The sequence below is a fragment of the Myxocyprinus asiaticus genome, chromosome 13 (assembly GCF_019703515.2).
Source record: "Myxocyprinus asiaticus isolate MX2 ecotype Aquarium Trade chromosome 13, UBuf_Myxa_2, whole genome shotgun sequence".
NCBI classification, from domain to species: domain Eukaryota; kingdom Metazoa; phylum Chordata; class Actinopteri; order Cypriniformes; family Catostomidae; genus Myxocyprinus; species Myxocyprinus asiaticus.
In genome coordinates this window covers 15,700,694-15,719,423 of record NC_059356.1, presented here as the reverse complement: position 1 = coordinate 15,719,423, position 18,730 = coordinate 15,700,694, and the positions used below count along the sequence as shown (strand labels likewise).

General features: G+C 38.6%; 1 protein-coding gene across 2 annotated transcripts in view; it reads left to right on the top strand.

The window, feature by feature from the left end:
• LOC127449950 (inactive rhomboid protein 1-like) overlaps window positions 1-18,181 on the top strand; it is a 69,863-nt gene extending 51,682 nt beyond the window's left edge. The window contains exons 9-18 of one of the 2 annotated variants that reach the window (XM_051713598.1): window positions 386-497; window positions 587-661; window positions 8,532-8,693; window positions 8,796-8,896; window positions 8,990-9,053; window positions 9,624-9,718; window positions 9,870-9,945; window positions 11,656-11,756; window positions 15,209-15,362; window positions 17,117-18,181. In XM_051713598.1, coding sequence (XP_051569558.1) covers window positions 386-497; window positions 587-661; window positions 8,532-8,693; window positions 8,796-8,896; window positions 8,990-9,053; window positions 9,624-9,718; window positions 9,870-9,945; window positions 11,656-11,756; window positions 15,209-15,362; window positions 17,117-17,536 — 1,360 coding nt within the window. In that variant the 3' untranslated portion in view covers window positions 17,537-18,181. Of the gene's footprint in view, window positions 1-385; window positions 498-586; window positions 662-8,531; window positions 8,897-8,989; window positions 9,054-9,623; window positions 9,719-9,869; window positions 9,946-11,655; window positions 11,757-15,208; window positions 15,363-17,116 lie in introns of both variants that reach the window. The other variant, XM_051713597.1, reaches the window with a different exon arrangement.
• The last annotated feature ends 549 nt before the right edge of the window (window positions 18,182-18,730 follow it).

The following is an 18,730-nucleotide window of genomic DNA, read 5'->3' as shown; positions in this document are numbered from 1 at the left end:
ATTCATATTTGTTAATGTTAGTTAATAAAAATACAGTTGTTCATTGTTAGTTCATGTTAGTTCATATTGCATTAACTAATGATAACAAAAACAACTTTTGATTTAAAAAATGTATTCGTGTATGTTGAAATTAACATTAACCAAGACTAATAAATGATGTAAAAGGATTGTTCATTGGTAATTCATGTTAACTAATGTTAACAAATGGAGCTTTATTGAAAAATGGCAAAATATCGGCCAATTAATTGGCTTGGCTGAGATATTAGTCTAGAACTATAAACAGTATATATGATGTACAGTATTCAGTCTATAATAAGTGTTATCATTTTTTGAAACAATGATAATGATGATATTTTGTGTTGTTTTGTTTTCTCTCATTTTTCAGGCCTTTCTTTACATATTGGATAACGTTCGTTCATATACTGATCACTATTTTGGCATTGTGTATTTATGGCATTGCACCAGTGGGCTTCTCTCAGCATGAAACCGTCGATTCTGTGAGTACTGCTATGCTTTCTACATTTTCCTTGTGTCCCTTGTTCTGTTCCTGTTTATAACCATCTGCTGTTTGTTTTTTCTCTCTAAGGTTCTTAGAAATAAAGGCGTTTATGAAAATGTCAAATTTGTGCAGCAAGAAAACTTCTGGATTGGACCAAGTTCGGTGAGTTGTTTCTTGCGAAAGCCAGTGGGCATAGAGTTTGAGGAGTGCCTCCACCAGGGTCAGAAATTAAGGGTGGCTCAGGGCAAAAATGGCAGCAAAAATACCCATTATATATATTATATTCAAAATGTAGGTGCAAAAAATGCCCTTGTAATGAATTCTGCTGTTTTTTTTATTTGTAACATCTGGTGTAGTTCTTAATTTTCTAAAATCCTCCTGAGACCCAGCATGACTGCTGTGAGCATTTTCCATTTCCCTTTTTGATTTGTGACTAGTAGCACCTAATAAACATGCAAAAAAAAAATAAAAAAAAATTATAGAGCAAATAATTTTCCTAAAAATGTATGTCCTCATATGGGGACAGCGGGACTAAGCTGTGGAATTTTAAAGAATACTAAGCTAAAGATAGTCAGATTTTGTTTTCATCAAATTGTTTATTATGTTTCCAGGAGTGTTGGTTATTCATGTTTTTTGAGACATTACAGACATTACAGTTGATTTTCTGTAAAGCTGCTTTGGAACTATGTGTATTGGGAAAATACACAAATAAAAATTATTTGACTTGATTTGACTTTTATGTTACAATGTTTCTTTCTACTTTGGCAACAAAATCACAGTGTTCTCTCTTTGCACTGTCAATGTATAAAATTATACAATATAAATTCTGAATCTAAGTTCTGGTTATCATGGCATGTCTGCCAACCATGTTGAGTGGTCCAAACATCATCTGCAGCCTGAAACTGTGTGTGTGTGCTTGTGAATACACTTTGCTGGATAGTAAAGTTATAGGATGCTCCCTTGCTCCCTATTTAGTGAATGACTTAACCTCCAGTGTGCTGTCTGTCCGCATTGATCTCAGAACAGTTCGAAATGCATCTTATTTTCATCTTAACTCCATGTAAAGCCTCTGAAGGCAACATTTTCCATCTTTTAAATGCACCCATTGATTCTCAGTGTGATAATGCACAGTAAATATAGGTTCTCTTTCGTGGAACTCAAGATGTGCATGATTGCTATGGGACACCATCCGAGTGTCACGTGGTCTGAAGCCCTTATACAATTACGGCAATTTATTGGCTGATGGCGCTTAAGCGACACCCCCTAGGGAGCTACGTCACGGGCTCCATAAAGGCACTCGTGTTTGTGTCTGAGAAGGCGTGCGAAAGGACACCGGAATCCTCCTCGTGTTTGTCGCCCTCCCCCTGGGCAAAAGTGTGGGTCTCGTCAGACATGCTCTGAGGCCTAGCTCAGCAGCCATTTTCTGAGGAACAACGCGTGCGAGAGACCATGTGCATCGTGAACCACCGCCATTAAAAAACACTGTATGAGAGAATTCGTCGTTGATGGTAAGGAAACAAAATGGGACTTTTTCTGTGTCGTTCTGGGAGAATGTGCATGAATAAGGCAATGGAGGAATGGCCTCGGCCTCTCTCTCCCCTCCCCATTCGAAGTGCTGCTCACGGTGGAGGGGATCATGCATGGACCGGTGAGCATTGCCGCAGAGGGCTGGAATAAGATAATTTTCCCCAACTGAGTGATGGCAAACCAACTCGCGAAGTGCTTCGTCAGTGCCATTATTCTCTCGGGATTATATCAGGAGATGCAAGGTATTTTAACTCATTTTTATTTAGCCTGTTTCGTGAATCACGTGGGCCGAAGAGACGCACACTGCTATCTTGCTCGATTTTTCGATTGTGCCATGGATGTTGCTATTTCAGACAGCTGTTGGTTCTACACACGATGGTTTTGCAGTCCAACCAAGCGCAACGCGTTAAGGAATGCCTTTGAGTTCACCGGCTCCATTTGGACTTTCCCTCTATTTACCGACCGCAGCTCGTGCTGGGGAAACGAGTTGGTCAAGGCGATGCTTTTGTTTGCGAGGGTGATAGACAATGGACTTTGTGCCTCCTTCTACAAATTGTGTTTAGCAAACTCTTCCCCCCCACATGTATCGCATCTTACAGGTGAGCACTTGGGGTTCGTATTGACACTGTTCAGAGGACTGCAGTCTTCTGACCAGCCGAAGCCTGCTAAAGTATTTATTGATGAAGTGGAGTTCACTATCAAGTCAAGTTCACCGTTCTTCATGCCTCGAATGCTCGAAATTGTGTCAGTTTCCCCCGCAGCTTGCACTGGGGAGTGATTGCATCCCGAATTCTGCCTCTGTCTCCATGACCGAGGATCTCGAGACATGCATAATAGAATTTGATTTTCAACAAGCACAAGTGTACACAAAACACACAGTCACACAAGCACCACACGCTGTCCCCCCATATTAATGCTGGGGCCATTGTGGATGACCAGCTTGTTCACACATGTCCCTACTGTATACACATTTCAGGGCTGATTTTATACATACCTAGATAAAATAAAGGCAATTCTCCCTACAATGTTCCCTGTTTAACATGCCAGGCAAAATATTTTATTCCATGAACATTCCTGCTGTATGCACACTTCAGGGTGATTTTTATACATGCCTAGATATAATAAAGGCAGTTCTCCCAACATTCTTCCCCATTCAACATGCCAGGGAAGATGTTTTATTCCAAGAGTGTCCCTGCTGTAGACACTTCAGGGAGTTTTTTTTATACAGTTTATGCCTGGACGTAATGCCGGCAAAACATTATTTGCTTTCATTCAATCGGATGCAGTAGCGAAGGCACAGGGGTCTCCTTCCACTGTACCGCTGATTGTAGAAAAGTAATCCAAGAGCGCCATTTAGTGGTTACACTTTGCGCTACAGGAGAGAGCCATGCATTAATTCCTCTGTCTGCCTGTCTAGCAGCTTGGCAGCAGTAGCAAAATGTTTTGAAATGAGCATGGTTATATACAGGTGCATCTCAATAAATTAGAATGTCGTGGAAAAGTTCATTTATTTCAGTAATTCAACTCAAATTGTGAAACTCGTGTATTAAATAAATTCAGTGCACACAGACTGAAGTAGTTTAAGTCTTTGGTTCTTTTAATTGTGATGATTTTGGCTCACATTTAACAAAAACCCACCAATTCACTATCTCAAAAAATTAGAATATGGTGACATGCCAATCAGCTAATCAACTCAAAACACCTGCAAAGGTTTCCTGAGCCTTCAAAATGGTCTCTCAGTTTGGTTCACTAGGCTTCACAATCATGGGGAAGACTGCTGATCTGACAGTTGTCCAGAAGACAATCATTGACACCCTTCACAAGGAGGGTAAGCCACAAACATTCATTGCCAAAGAAGCTGGCTGTTCACAGAGTGCTGTATCCAAGCATGTTAACAGAAAGTTGAGTGGAAGGAAAATGTGTGGAAGAAAAAGATGCACAACCAACCGAGAGAACCGCAGCCTTATGATTGTCAAGCAAAATCGATTCAAGAATTTGGGTGAACTTCACAAGGAATGGACTGAGGCTGGGGTCAAGGCATCAAGAGCCACCACACACAGACATGTCAAGGAATTTGGCTACAGTTGTCGTATTCCTCTTGTTAAGCCACTCCTGAACCGCAGACAACGTCAGAGGCGTCTTACCTGGGCTAAGGAGAAGAAGAACTGGACTGTTGCCCAGTGTTCCAAAGTCCTCTTTTCAGATGAGAGCAAGTTTTGTATTTCATTTGGAAACCAAGGTCCTAGAGTCTGGAGGAAGGGTGGAGAAGCTCATAGCCCAAGTTGCTTGAAGCCCAGTGTTAAGTTTCCACAGTCTGTGATGATTTGGGGTGCAATGTCATCTGCTGGTGTTGGTTCATTGTGTTTTTTGAAAACCAAAGTCACTGCACCCAGTTTACCAAGAAATTTTGGAGCACTTCATGCTTCCTTCTGCTGACCAGCTTTTTAAAGATGCTGATTTCATTTTCCAGCAGGATTTGGCACCTGCCCACACTGCCAAAAGCACCAAAAGTTGGTTAAATGACCATGGTGTTGGTGTGCTTGACTGGCCAGCAAACTCACCAGACCTGAACCCCATAGAGAATCTATGGCGTATTGTCAAGAGGAAAATGAGGAACAAGAGACCAAAAAATGCAGATGAGCTGAAGGCCACTGTCAAAGAAACCTGGACTTCCATACCACCTCAGCAGTGCCACAAACTGATCACCTCCATGCCACACCGAATTGAGGCAGTAATTAAAGCAAAAGGAGCCCCTACCAAGTATTGAGTACATATACAGTAAATGAACATACTTTCCAGAAGGCCAACAATTCACTAAAAATGTTTTTTTTATTAGTCTTATGATGTATTCTAATTTTTTGAGATAGTGAATTGGTGGGTTTTTGTTAAATGTGAGCCAAAATCATCACAATTAAAAGAACCAAAGACTTAAACTACTTCAGTCTGTGTGCACTGAATTTATTTAATACATGAGTTTCACAATTTGAGTTGAATTACTGAAATAAATGAACTTTTCCACGACATTCTAATTTATTGAGATGCACCTGTAATGGCGGCTTGCATCCCATTCTGGATTTGAGACGTTTGAATTTCATTCTAATGAAATTTCAATTCTGAATGTTGACGCAGAAACAAATAATGTCACAAGTACAGCCGGGGGACTGGTTTGTAACAATTGATTTGAAGGACACTTATTTCCATATTCAGATTGTGCCGAAGCACAGTCGCTTTCTCAGATTCACTTTTGGGGACAAAGTGAACCAATTTTGCACCCTTCCGTTTGGACTTACTCTGACACCACGTACTTTCACGAAATGCATGGATGTTGCTCTGACACACTTGAGGCTTCAAGGCATCCACGTTTTGAAATATCTCAACGATTGGTTAGTGTTAGCTCACCGGGATGTCATTCTCAGTCATTTGAGCAATCTAGGGCTGTGAGTGAACCTAAACAAGAGCATCCTGTTGCCAAGACAACAGACTATGTTTCTAGGTATGGAGCTAGACTCGCAGGTGATGCAGGCGCATCTGTCTCCAGCTCGCGTTCTGTCATTACGGCAGTATCTAGCGACGTTCAGATGTGTTCTCCCTGCAAGAACATTTCACAGGCTTTTGGGAATCATAATCACAGCGTCCGCTTGGTTGAGGTGCTGTATATGCCAGTGGCTGGATTGACTCCAGACAGTGTCTGGAGATGTTCATAGTGCTGCTCGTGCCATGCTGAGACTGGCATTTTGCATTCTTCTGTGGGCACAGAACAATGTACTGTCTCTACAAGCCATACATGTTCCGGGCCAGTTGAATTTAGGGGCGGATCTCCTGTCCAGACAGGGTCTGTTACCCGGATAATGGACATCACATCCTCAGATTATGGAACAAATCTGGAGGAAGTTCGGCAGAGCGGAAGTGAACCTGTTTGCTTCGAGCAAGACATCGCACTGCCACCTCTGGTTTTCTCTCTCGCCCTTGGCACTGCTGGGCATCAATGTGCATTTATGGAAGTTATGGGTGTTTCCCCTCAACGGGCACTCTTTTGAATGATGGTTTATTCCCCGCTGTGGTTGATACCATTCTAAATGCTAGAGCTCCATCAACAAGGAGGCTATATACGTTTAAGTGGCGTATTTTCGTTTCTTGGCGTACAGCACAAAGTGAAAATTCAGTTCACTGCCCTGTTGGTTTAGTGTTGGAATTTTTTGCAGGAGAGTTGCGGGGCCGGGGTTACCCCAGCAACGTTTAAAATCTATGTTGCCGCTATAGCGGCTGAATGTGTGCTTATCAATGGAGCCTCTGTTGGTAGACATTCTCTTGTCTCTCGTTTTAATGCATGGGGTACGCAGGCTTAGACCTTTACGTCCTGTCCACGTCCCTTTATGGGATTCATCTGTTGTGTTAGAGGTGCTCTCAGGTGCCCCATTCGAGCCCTTGAAAACAGTTATTGGTATGTTTTTGTCTCTTAAAATGGCCCTGCTAGTGGCATTGGCTTCGTTTAAGATAGTCGGTGATTTGCATGCCCTGTCGATCAATCCCTTGTGGTTATTTCTACGTCATTTTGCTTGCAGACCATTAATTTTCAGGCTTTCTCTCCTCCCCCATTTGAGTCGGAGGAGCATGAAAGGTTACAAATGCTTTGCCCAGTTTGGGCGCTGCAAGTTTATTTTGACCGTGCTAGCCAGTAGCATAAGTCAGAACAGTTGTTTGTGTGCTTTGATGGCCGCAACAGAGGTGTTTCGGTGTCCAAGCAAAGACTGTTTCATTGTTTTTTGATGCAATATTGAGTGCTTACAAAGTGCGCGTTTTACCTTCGCCTTCAGGTATTCGAGCCCATTCTATGAGGAGCATGGCATCCTCATGGACTTTGGCTAGAAGTGCATCCTTGGAGGACATTTGTATGGTGGCAGGGTGGTCCTCTTTGCATTCATTTATTCGATTTTATAATCTGGATGAGGGTTTGACTCCTGCTTCCCAGGTTCTCTCTGCTGGAACAGGATTAAATTCATAATTCCTTTAATTTAGACACTTTAGCTCGCTTGTGTGCCACTGTATGTTTGCCACAGGGGCTTAGACATTTGGCAGCTACTGTTCGCATGGCGTGAATGTATTTTGTTCCCATAGCGATCATACACAGCTCAAGTTTCACGAAAGAGAACGTCTCGGTTATGTACGTAACCTTGGTTCCCTGAGGGGAACGAGACGCTGTGTAGCTGGCCATACTCTATAGCAGCTACATGGGCAAACTGCAAATCTGACTCTGGCGTGAAAATGAGCGCATTTATGGAGCCTGTGATGTAGCTCCCTAGGGGACATTGCTTAAACAAGAATGTATAAGGGCTTCAGACCACTTGACACTCGGACAGTGTCCCATAGCGATCATACGTAGCGTCTCGTTCCCCTCAGGGAACCAAGATTATGTACGTAACCTAGACAATTTCTAAGGGGACAATAGCCAAATAGTCCACTATAATGGTCATTGGGTTTAACAGTGTGCCGTTTCACGATAAATCGATAAAAATTTTTAAATGACATATCAGATGAAACTAGAGACTCTAGTCTTTTGACTTAAACAGGTTTCAGTGTAAAAACATAGTGAGGTTTCTTACCAGATGTAATTTTGTTGCCGTTTCTCCCCAAGACAAACTGTGATTGGCGACATGTTGTTTTGTCACATGACTCCTTTGAAAGTTTAACCCTTTAATGCCAGCCTATAGTGTCCTGAACTGAGATCACTCAGTTTAAACGAAATTTAAGTCCAATACACGCTGAAGGATGCAGGGCTAATGTCCTGGTTATACATATTATGACAGAAAATATCAGTAGATGTTGATTGAATTTTTAGGGTTAGAGGTTATCAGTTCTCCATCTTGAGAATTTGTATTAGTCCAATGATCAAACTGGAGTCAACGGATGAGACACAGTGTGTTTTAAATGGTTAGAACAAAATATGCCCTCATAAAGGTAAAAAAATTGGCCCTGAAAATCAAATCCAGGGACAAAAATTGCCCCTTAATTAAAAAGTTCATTTCTGACACTGGCCCCCACCCAGTAGCTACAGCTGAAATTGTTTTATTATTGTTTGAACATGAGAATAAAACAAATAAAATTGATGATTTTTTTAATTGTTTATTGTAATTTAATATTACAAGTAGAATAGTGTAGTTATGATTAAAGTAATATATGATTACTTTTTAAAAACACTAGATGTTAGCTTTATTTTTTTACATTTCCATGATTCAGAATCTTCTCGCTGCATTTTTACATGCTGTATCAGAATCATTTTGCGGTTGTCATGACAATCAGTGTGCATCTTGTTTTCTAGGGTGCCAGCAATCAACTTTCAAACTTTCCCAATATTGTAAAAATTGAAATTGCATTAATTGTATAACCCCACCCCTCAAGCACAAAAATGAAACTCTACCTATATCTTTAGGCAATTATAGAATATAATTTCATTTGCATGAATTTCCTAGTGCATAATATAGAATCATCATTGTCCTCTTCTTATCAGGAGGCCCTGATTCACCTGGGAGCCAAATTCTCACCTTGTATGCGAAGGGACAGGCAGGTACATGAACTGATAAAACAAAAACAGGATCTGGAGCGAAATTCAGCTTGCTGTGTGCGCAACGACCGCTCTGGCTGTCTTCAGACCTCAGAAGATGAGTGCTCTGTACGTACAAGAGCCGTAAACTATCTAGATTTTACATTTGTTCACCCAACTGAGAAGCTGTCAGGCCACTTACCATTCTACATCTTTCTCTCTCTTGTTCAGAGCACTTTGGCTGTGTGGGTAAAATGGCCCCAGCATCCCAGCGTACCCCAGCTGGAGGGGAAGCCCCGGCAATATGGCTCTGTGTGTCATCAAGACCCCAGGTGAGGAAATACTACAAAATCAGTCAATACTCCTATTAATCATTTTCATATAGCAATCATGTCTAACAAAAGTGCTTACTGTGTTTTTGGTAGGACGTGTATAGAGCCAGCCTCAGTTTCACCTCACGAATGGCCTGATGACATCACCAAGTGGCCGGTAATTATTGCATCAAAGTGGTCACAGTGTTGTGAAACATAGCTTATCCACTACCAAAGGAGTACCATGGTATTACAGTTTTTTGTTGCTGTTGTTTTTTTATGCACCGTGATAGTTAACTTTGAACCCCTTCTCCACCGTCGTGACGCAATGCAACATGAATTCAGATGAATGACATCCCCTTCCTACTGTATAATTATTACACTACACAATTATTTCAGACACTGAAATAATATGATTTTATTTATTATTTTCATAGGAGTGAATTAATTAATTTAATTAATTCATTACTGGTATGTAATTAAACAATGACTTGTAAAGTTTTACATCAAAGGTTGTGATGACATAAAGATGATAAATTATATTCCTGCAGATGTTAAAATATGTTATCAAGACATGTAAACAAAGACTGTGATGTAGCTGTTTGTTTGTGGGAACTTTATGCAGTAACATAGTTTATATTTCAAAGAACCATGGTATTACCATTACTGTACCATGGTACCGCCCCAGTACTTTTTTGTAAGGGTCTGTTTGATATACGTTGCCCTAACATTAAACAAAATATTACAGATCTGCACCAAATATAATACGGGGAACCACACCAATCTGCCTCATATTGACTGTACTATCACCGGCCGGCCCTGTTGCATCGGCACTAAAGGGAGGTGAGGACAACTGCCAGTACTGCATCAAACCCTTCAAACAAATGATCATTAAGCAGCCCTTTTACCTGGACTTGTTTAGTGGACATGAATATATACAGATAGTTTTGTGTATTTTCAGAGGGAATGTGGGTTTTTTTGATTATCTTTGCAGGTGTGAAATCACCTCGAGAGAGTACTGTGACTTCATGAAAGGATACTTCCATGAGGAGGCAACGCTCTGTTCCCAAGTAAGCATCAGTTACCAGAGAAGCCTAGTAATGAATCGAAGATGTATTATGAGTTGGTCTGCATGGAATCTGTGCCTGCAGAATTCCTCAGAAGGTTTCTTCATATGTTTCAGCAGAATCTGTTTACTCGTACCCCCACTCCTTGTGTGGTCTTTTATTTTAGATTATATTTATACTTAAGTTAATTTGATCATGAAAGTGTGCATATTATGTATGTGCTTAAAGGGATAGTTCACCCAAAAATGAAAATTCTCTCCTCATTTACTCACCCTCATGCCATCCCAGATGTGTATGACTTTCTTTCTTCTGCAGAACACAAACGAAGATTTTTAGAAGAATATTTCAGCTCTGTAGGTCCATACAATGCAAGTGAATGGTGGCCAGAACTTTGAAGCTCCAAAAAGCACAGAAAGGTAGCATAAAAGCAATCCATAAGACTCCAGTAATTAAATTTGATGTCTTCAGAAGTGATTTGATAGGTGTGGGTGAGAAACAGATCAATATTTATGCCCTTTTTTACCATAAATCTCCACCTTTGACCAGTATGCCGAAATGCATGAAGTGCAAAAATAAATCAAATAAAAAAATACTTTTTTTCCATACAAGATAGGGATTTTATGTGTTATGTGAGTTTATGTACTTTATGGAGCTTCAAAGTTTTGGTCACCATTCACTTGCGTTTTATGGACCAACAGAGCTGAAATATCCTTCTAAAAATCTTCATCTTTATTTGTGTCAGCAGAAGAAAGAAAGTTGCCTGGTGTCCATCAACATCAGAGACAATAATGTTGATAGAGATATCTAATAGAATTTAATGAAAGTAAATCAAATGCACAAAAAATGCATGAAGATTTATTTTACAAAACATTTACTCTAATATTGTTCAAATCTCACTTTTGAAATTGTTCATTATCTATTGACAAATTGATTTCGAAACTGACTAGGGCAACTACCACTAATATACTAATTGGCAAAGTGGGTATGGTTATATGATCTCAAAATGGCCAAATATCGGCCAATTAATTGGCTTGATTATATTGGTCTCTCATCACTAAATAAATTGCTCAGCTTAACAAACTGTTTATTAAGTTTACATTAAGTATCAAGTAAACAAATAAACAGATGAATGGCCATTTAGTTTGCTAAAATTAATCATAAAGAAAACAGTTAATTGTACTTTATTTAGCTGATATAGGGAACAATAATGATTATGATAATATGATAATAATGATAAATTCTTGCACATTTGTCAAAGCACATGGATTAGTTCTTTGCCAGGTCTTTACAGAGCTAACCCTCCAAAATCAGTTCAGGTAACAAACGAGTGTTCAGCTCTCTGGCCTGAAGGTTTCACCTCTTTTTATGACTCACTCCACACTGGGCTGATGAGGCTGTATGAATAGTATCGGAAGATAATTCTACCTTCCACTAAGTGCTCTGTAATCACCATGAAGGTTGCCATGCTAATCTCTTTGGTATTGGCAAAATCCGTTTTTCATCTGAGAGGGCGCTTTGATTGCCTGGGTCTGAACCATGTGCCAGCATCCAGGGTTTTAACTAAAGACTTAGAGCTAAAAGTGTTACATGCCAAAGTCTCAAGGCTGAAAGCGCAATTCAGTTTATCTTTGGCAATATTTCAGGGTGTTTGCTTAAGATGTTTCTATTTTGGAGATTATTAGAGGTTTTCTAATCTAAAGAAATGTCTGCCAGGTGCACTGTATGGATGATGTGTGTGGCCTCCTTCCATTCCTGAACCCAGAGGTCCCAGATCAGTTCTACCGCCTCTGGCTGTCTCTCTTCCTACATGCTGGGTGAGTGACTGGAGATCTTACGGCTCGTTCACACCAAGAACGAAACAAAACGTTGACATAAAGGTCCATTCACAACAAGAGCGAAATGAAAGGAGCACACTGATCATTCGCATGCTTTAATGAAAGATACAACACATCCAACAGGCTTCACTCACTTTAAGGGAGTGATATGGTGATACTGTGTATTATGGTATAATAATACAAACCACACCTTGTCTGTGTAAGACCTGACAAAAAAATGTCCTGGTCATATTTAACCCCAAATATAAATTTGTATTCCCATTGCTTTCAATGATGATTCTCATTACCGTAAAATAAGATGCTGTTGTACTGTTTTATTATTATTATTAAAATCGGCAAAAATGAAAGGCAGTTGCGAGGAAGTACTACTATGATGTATAAATAAATAAATAAATAAATACTTTTTTTCCCCCTCATTTTTGTAATAAGAATACCATATGACCATCTTCTTTTGCATTGCCATAATGAAAAAATCTTAACTGCCCAAAAAATTGGCTTTATTTTCTTAAAGCAGAATTAACAATTAAAATGTTTTAATCAAATTAATTACATGACATGCTGATTGATTCATCAGAATAATCACAATCGCATATGTAATTATTTGCTGAGAGAGGCCCGCAAATAAGCATTGTTTAATAAAAAAAAACGTATAATAATTCAAATAAATATAATATGGAGGGCCTATATTAAATATAATCATTTAGATATTCAGATTGAATTATATTGCAGTATTGTGGCAGACAAGAAAAGCATTGATTAGACAATAAAAACAGCAGCTTTAGAAGTAAATATATTGTTTGTTTTATTCCCGTATCATTGAACAAGCTTGCAGTCGACAGGAATCTATTTTGCAGTTGAGCTCCAATCTGTCCTGTACTTACAGGATGCATTCTTGCATTCCGTCTGCAATACTTTTAATTGTCGTTCTATGTACATGTGCATCAGACGGATGCGTCTCACTGGTTTTCAGCATAGTAAACGCTGCATTTATAGGACACTGTGTCAAAAGTAGTTGAAACTTTGAAAATTGTGTTTCGAGATCCAGCTGACAAGAACACGTCCTGTGTGACCAGCTCTCGTTCTGTGACTGCGCTGCTTGTGAGGTTTGTTAAGGAGCGCTGACTGCCCCCTGCTTACGTGGCTTGTAAAAACACATATACTCCTATGATAGAAAAATATATACTTTTATTACAGAATTTATGTACAGGTCAGGTTTTGTGAGAATTACCCATTTTACTGTGGTGCTGAGATATAGCTGGGCTTTCCCAGGACCCCCTACTCAAAAGAAATCTGAAACAAAGTTCAAACTTGAACTTTTACATTGAAACAAAACAACTGAGAACTGACAATGAATTATCCTGAGCTATAAAAGGGCAACCTGTGAGCAATACTATTTACTATTTCATGCTGCATTTCAGAATATTTCAGATGCTGTACAAGCTGACACATATGATCAGATAATCTGCTTTAAGAAACAGCTGACACTTGGAGATGCTTCTAATTTGCCTTGTGTGATCTCTAGTATCAATTTATGAGAGTGCTGCCCTTCTGAGAGAGATGCACTTTGGCTCTTTGCCTTTCTTAAGAAGGCTCAGTAGATTAACGCTCCTGCACGTGCCGCTGTCACACACCTTGACAAGCTCTTAGCGCCCTGTCATCACACTCTCGAAATGTCCTTGAACATTCTGAGGTTGGACTTTTAGTGGTGCCTGCTGATGCAAGCATCACTATTACTGTTGCTCATACCATTTGAAACATCACCATGTCACACATACATTTGTGCTACGGACATGAATGATACAAATTGTATGGCTTGTTGAGAAGAGGTGTGCTAAGACTTTTTGAAGGAATCACATTTATGATTTTCACATGGTGGAACTTTTCTTAAGACAATATAAAAATCTCGTTAGTTATTATTATATTTCCCAAAAATATAAAAGGAAATGGCAAGTTGTCATCGTTGTGGCGGCAAGTTTTGCATCGGCAAGCCCCACTCTAATTTTTTCAGAGAATGTAAAAATCTAATTGTGGTTACTGTTGCATGTTGTTCACATTTTTTGGCCATTACACTCAAATTTCTGTCATAATAACAATATTTGTGGAGAGTCTAGCCACGTTTTATGAGGCAGCTGACAGGATTGTAATTATGTCACAGACGGTGGAAGGTTGACATTATATCTTGAAATGGTATGACCTCTGTAACCATGTCAGAAAGTTGTGGTGTGACTGGAATGAAAACACTGATTCTTGAGATTAGGGACCAAACTTTTTTTATATACTAAATTAATTTGAAGTGGATATATTTGTAGACAAATGTGTCTGCTAACGAACCATGTAAGGGAACAGGTTTTTATAAAAAAAAAGCTCATTTTTTTTTATTTTTTTTTTTTTTTTATTTACTTACTTTTATTCACTTCATAAATTACATCTTAATTTGTGTCAATTCCGTCAGACACTAAAAAGCATGCTATTTAAATTTGATCCATCCAACAAGTGTGTAAAGTCTTTAATTATCTAATAATGGTGGTCAGTAAAGGAGTTAAGTGATAAAATACATTATTTTATTTTTTTCCTGTTTTCACACTATTCTGAAAATTCTGACGGAGTTGACAAAATGTAATATTTGTCCATCTTCACCATGCGTTGTACACTGGATCTGTTTAGTTTTTTTTTCCTCAGTTGAAGCTGCCTCTATAACCTAAACCAAAAAGTCGAAATGATTCCACAATTCTAACAGAAATTATCATAATGGGAATGATGGAGTTGACATGTTGAAGCTGTGATCGCAGAGATTTAAAATATTAAAAAAATAGAAAATGTACCAGACCACGTGTCCTACTGTTACATCCACCATAAGCAGGAAGTGGGAGAAGGGTCCACAGAGTTATAGCTGACCATGACATTGTCCGATTTATTCAGGATTATACTAAAATCTGATGCAAAGTGAGGACACAACTTTGATAGACATTTTTTTTATTTTTTTTTATGTAAAATGTAATTTAAAGTTTACTTAATGTATTGTTTGATATCTTGCAGATCCATTCCTTTCATTTGATATTTATATTTATGACTTTGTTGCATTTTTAACACTTTGGCAGTTTTGTTTGACATTGTGACCTCTTGCTGAGGACATGTTAAGTTACATGTGCTTCCAAGTACAGAGCATGCACTTACAACATTCTAATGAAATTATTTAAAATTATAAGTAATGAAGCATACACATTTCCTTTGGATTCAACTTTTCCAGTATTTTTATTATTATGAATTTCTTGATTTTTAAAATAAAGTTGACTTTTGTATGTAAGACATGTTTTGTCCCTTATTTCAAGAATCAGTGAAAAATATGCATTCAAATCCATTTAAGGTATCAGAGCAGTTTATAAACAACATGCTTGAAATGTTCTTTCTGTCCCCATCTGTTTTTAAAACAGGATTCTGCATTGCCTGGTGTCAGTATGTTTTCAGATGACGATTCTTCGAGACCTGGAGAAGTTGGCTGGGTGGCTTCGGATATCTATCATCTATATCCTGAGTGGTATCACAGGAAACCTGGCTAGTGCCATCTTCCTTCCCTACAGAGCTGAGGTGCAGACTGCCTCCACACTTTTGCATACTGGATTCAGGGTTGAACACCATTCACAATTAAATTGAGAATGCCTTTTCAGTTCTAGTTGAATTCCTGAATTTGAAAGCAATCTAAGGTAGCAAACAATATGCAGAATTATAATTCGATTTTAAGTTGATTTTAAGAGAATAGAATTCAAATGGAATGAAATTCAAAATTCACATAACTGCTGTATCTTTAAGTTCTAATGCATTTCATTTTTCAGTGTTTATAGACGTTTCTACAACTTTGGGCACTTTTAGCACTGTGGATTTCTAGAAAGTAAAATCTTAAGACATTTTTCACTCTCTCCAATAGTATAATTATAATTAATTAATTATATTTTTCTTTATTTATCACATTATACATTTGCACATATACAGTGAAATTCTTCTTTTTCACATATCCCAGCTAGGCTGGGGTCAGAGTGCAGGGTCAGCCATGATACAGCACTCCTGGAGCAGCTAGGGTCAAGGGCCTTGCTCAAGGGCCCAACAGTGGCAGCTTGGCAGTGCTGGGGCTTGAACCCCTGACCTTCTGATCAGTAACCCAAAGCCTTAACCGCTGAGCTACCACTGCCCCCCTGTAGTACATGCATCATACAAGTTTGTCAGTTTTGTCATTTTCAAAATTCCCACCACAGTGTCTTTTCCGACACATCTCAGATTCGATGTTGTGTTTAATAGAATTGCTTCGTGGAAATTACAGTGATGGAAATTACATTTTTTACATTTTGGAAATAATCATCCTTTGTCTTGCAAAGGCTAATTCTATAGCTAACATTTTAGGGATCATAAATACACTTAAATAATATTTTCACTGTTGTTGCGTAATTTGGAAAAATTAATAAAAATATTCCAACAATATGAAAAAGAAATCCACTAATATATTATTAATAATATTATTAATTGGGGGCCAAAATAGTTTGGTGCGGTGGAAATGACGCCTCAAATGTGGGACAGTCGTAATATTTGAAAACTTTTATAGAAATGATTTGCGCATAAATATTGAAATGGTTTGTTTATTTAGATTATCATAGTTTTAAACATTTAATAATTTCTATTTTATAATGGATTTTCATAGTTTTGATATTGAAAGTCTGAGTCTGGAACAAGGCTAAAACAATAAAATTGAAAGGTATTTGAAAAGTATTAAAAGTAAAAAGTGATGGCCTGCCAAGTTAGTTTTAATGAGACTTTCAAATAACAAAAAAGGAAAAGTTGAAAACTGTTTGTTTTTCGTAAAAATCAACCCCTGGGAAGTGCTGTAAATTTAAGCATTTTGTGGCACTATTAAAATGTGTTTTTAATTGTATTGGTAGTATTGAATTTAGTTTTGAGAAATATATCTAATCAGTTTAAATACATTTTATTCTACATATAAGGAATAAATAGGTATTATTAGTAAAAAATGATGATGATCACGGATGGTTTGCTGTGGCGACCCCCTAAAGAAGTAGTCAAAATGTATGATAATTGATGATAATGATGATAGTTATTTGTTTTGCTGCAAAACTTGTGTTGGACTAATGAAATTCCTCTGTTGTGTTAAATTGCAGTTACTGTAATTCAGTTCAAATTCCAACTCATGAATTGAAAGTACACCAATTATTACAGTCTGAATTTTGCCCAACCCTGTTATGTACAGTACTGTATCTACCAATGGCACTGATGGTGTCTATATGTTCGCTGTAACCTTGCCTCAAACCCCTTTCACCATCTCTCTGTCTCTCTAGGTGGGTCCAGCTGGCTCTCAGTTTGGCATCCTGGCCTGTCTGTTTGTGGAGCTAATTCAGAGTTGGCAGATTCTTGCTCAGCCCTGGCGGGCCTTCACTAAGCTATTGTGTGTGGTGCTCTTTCTGTTTGCCTTCGGCCTGCTGCCCTGGATCGACAATTTTGCCCACATCTGCGGCTTCATCTCGGGTTTCTTCCTCTCCTTCACCTTCCTGCCCTACATCAGCTTTGGCCGCATGGACATGTACCGCAAACGCTGCCAGATCATCGTCTTCTTGGTGGTGTTCGTGGGTCTGTTCGCCGGACTCGTGGTGCTCTTCTACGTGTATCCCATCAAGTGTGAGTGGTGCGAGCTGCTCACCTGCATTCCTTTCACCGACAAGTTCTGTGAGAAGTACGACCTTAACGCGCACCTCCATTGAGGGAGGAGAGGCGGGGCTTCAGGGACAGAGGGAATTGATTGGATGATGATCTGCATCTGCCAATCCCCTGTGTATCCACATGAGTTGCACTTTGTCTCTCCCAAATGAAGCCCTTTCTGTGAGCTCAGACAGTATGCTTGTGTTATTTTTTTTTTTTTTTTACTCTGTGCAAGTTTGAACACAATGTTGACCATTATAAGGACTGAGAATGCAGAAGAATGGTTTTTAATGCACCCAAAAAGTTTTATGTAGTCAGTTGATAAGGGTGTCTGATAATCATACAAAAACAGGGTCACCTTCGCCCCCAAAAATGTTCTTTACACTACAGTGTCATAATAAAAGCACTGGTACAGCAGATGGAGAACACATCTTCTCCAGTTTGATCATTGTACTTTTTATATTTTAGCATGTCAGGGGTAGGTTTGTCTGTGTTTAGTCGACCTCAGAATCCAGGGACGAAATCTGTACCTTTGGTGCCTTGATAAATGTACCTACTACTGCCATATTTTCATTACACGTTGATCACTCAAATTATATTCTTTTATTTGTAAGTTACTTCAAATGAAGTAATGTTTATAATGAAAGTAGTGTTTTAGCTACTCAAATTACTCACTTGTTACAAAATACAACTAAAAACAACCTGCACCTCTGATGTCTGTCTGTCTTTTTTCATGCCTACCATGCACTTTTCACTCCAAACGCACTGTAAAAAAAATTGCGAGGTAACCTAAAAAAAAATGTATTTTTACCTGACTAGATTTACCCTAACAAATTAGGTTATACCATGAAAGTAACATTTATGGTTTAAATGAAGTAGAAAATGATCCTTGAGGTAACAACTGCAGGTTACTAGTTTTACATTGCAGTTTGGAACTAAGTACAGGGTCCCCACAGTTATAGAATACCTGTAAATATCAGGGAATATTTAAATTATTATTATTTTTTTTTTTTAAATCATGAAAATTAATTGGTAAAATGGTATGGGATCCCATTGTTAGGATGGATACCATGGAGAATATAAACAGGGTTCCCACGCATCCTGGAAATCTTGGAAAACCTGGAATTTTGCAATGCAGTTTTCCAGTCATGGAAAATGAGAAAAATACCTAAATGTCCTGGAAAATAATTATTTGACCTGGAAAATATTTGTTTGTTTGTTTGATTGTGTTGCTGACTAGGTTTTTGTAACATGTA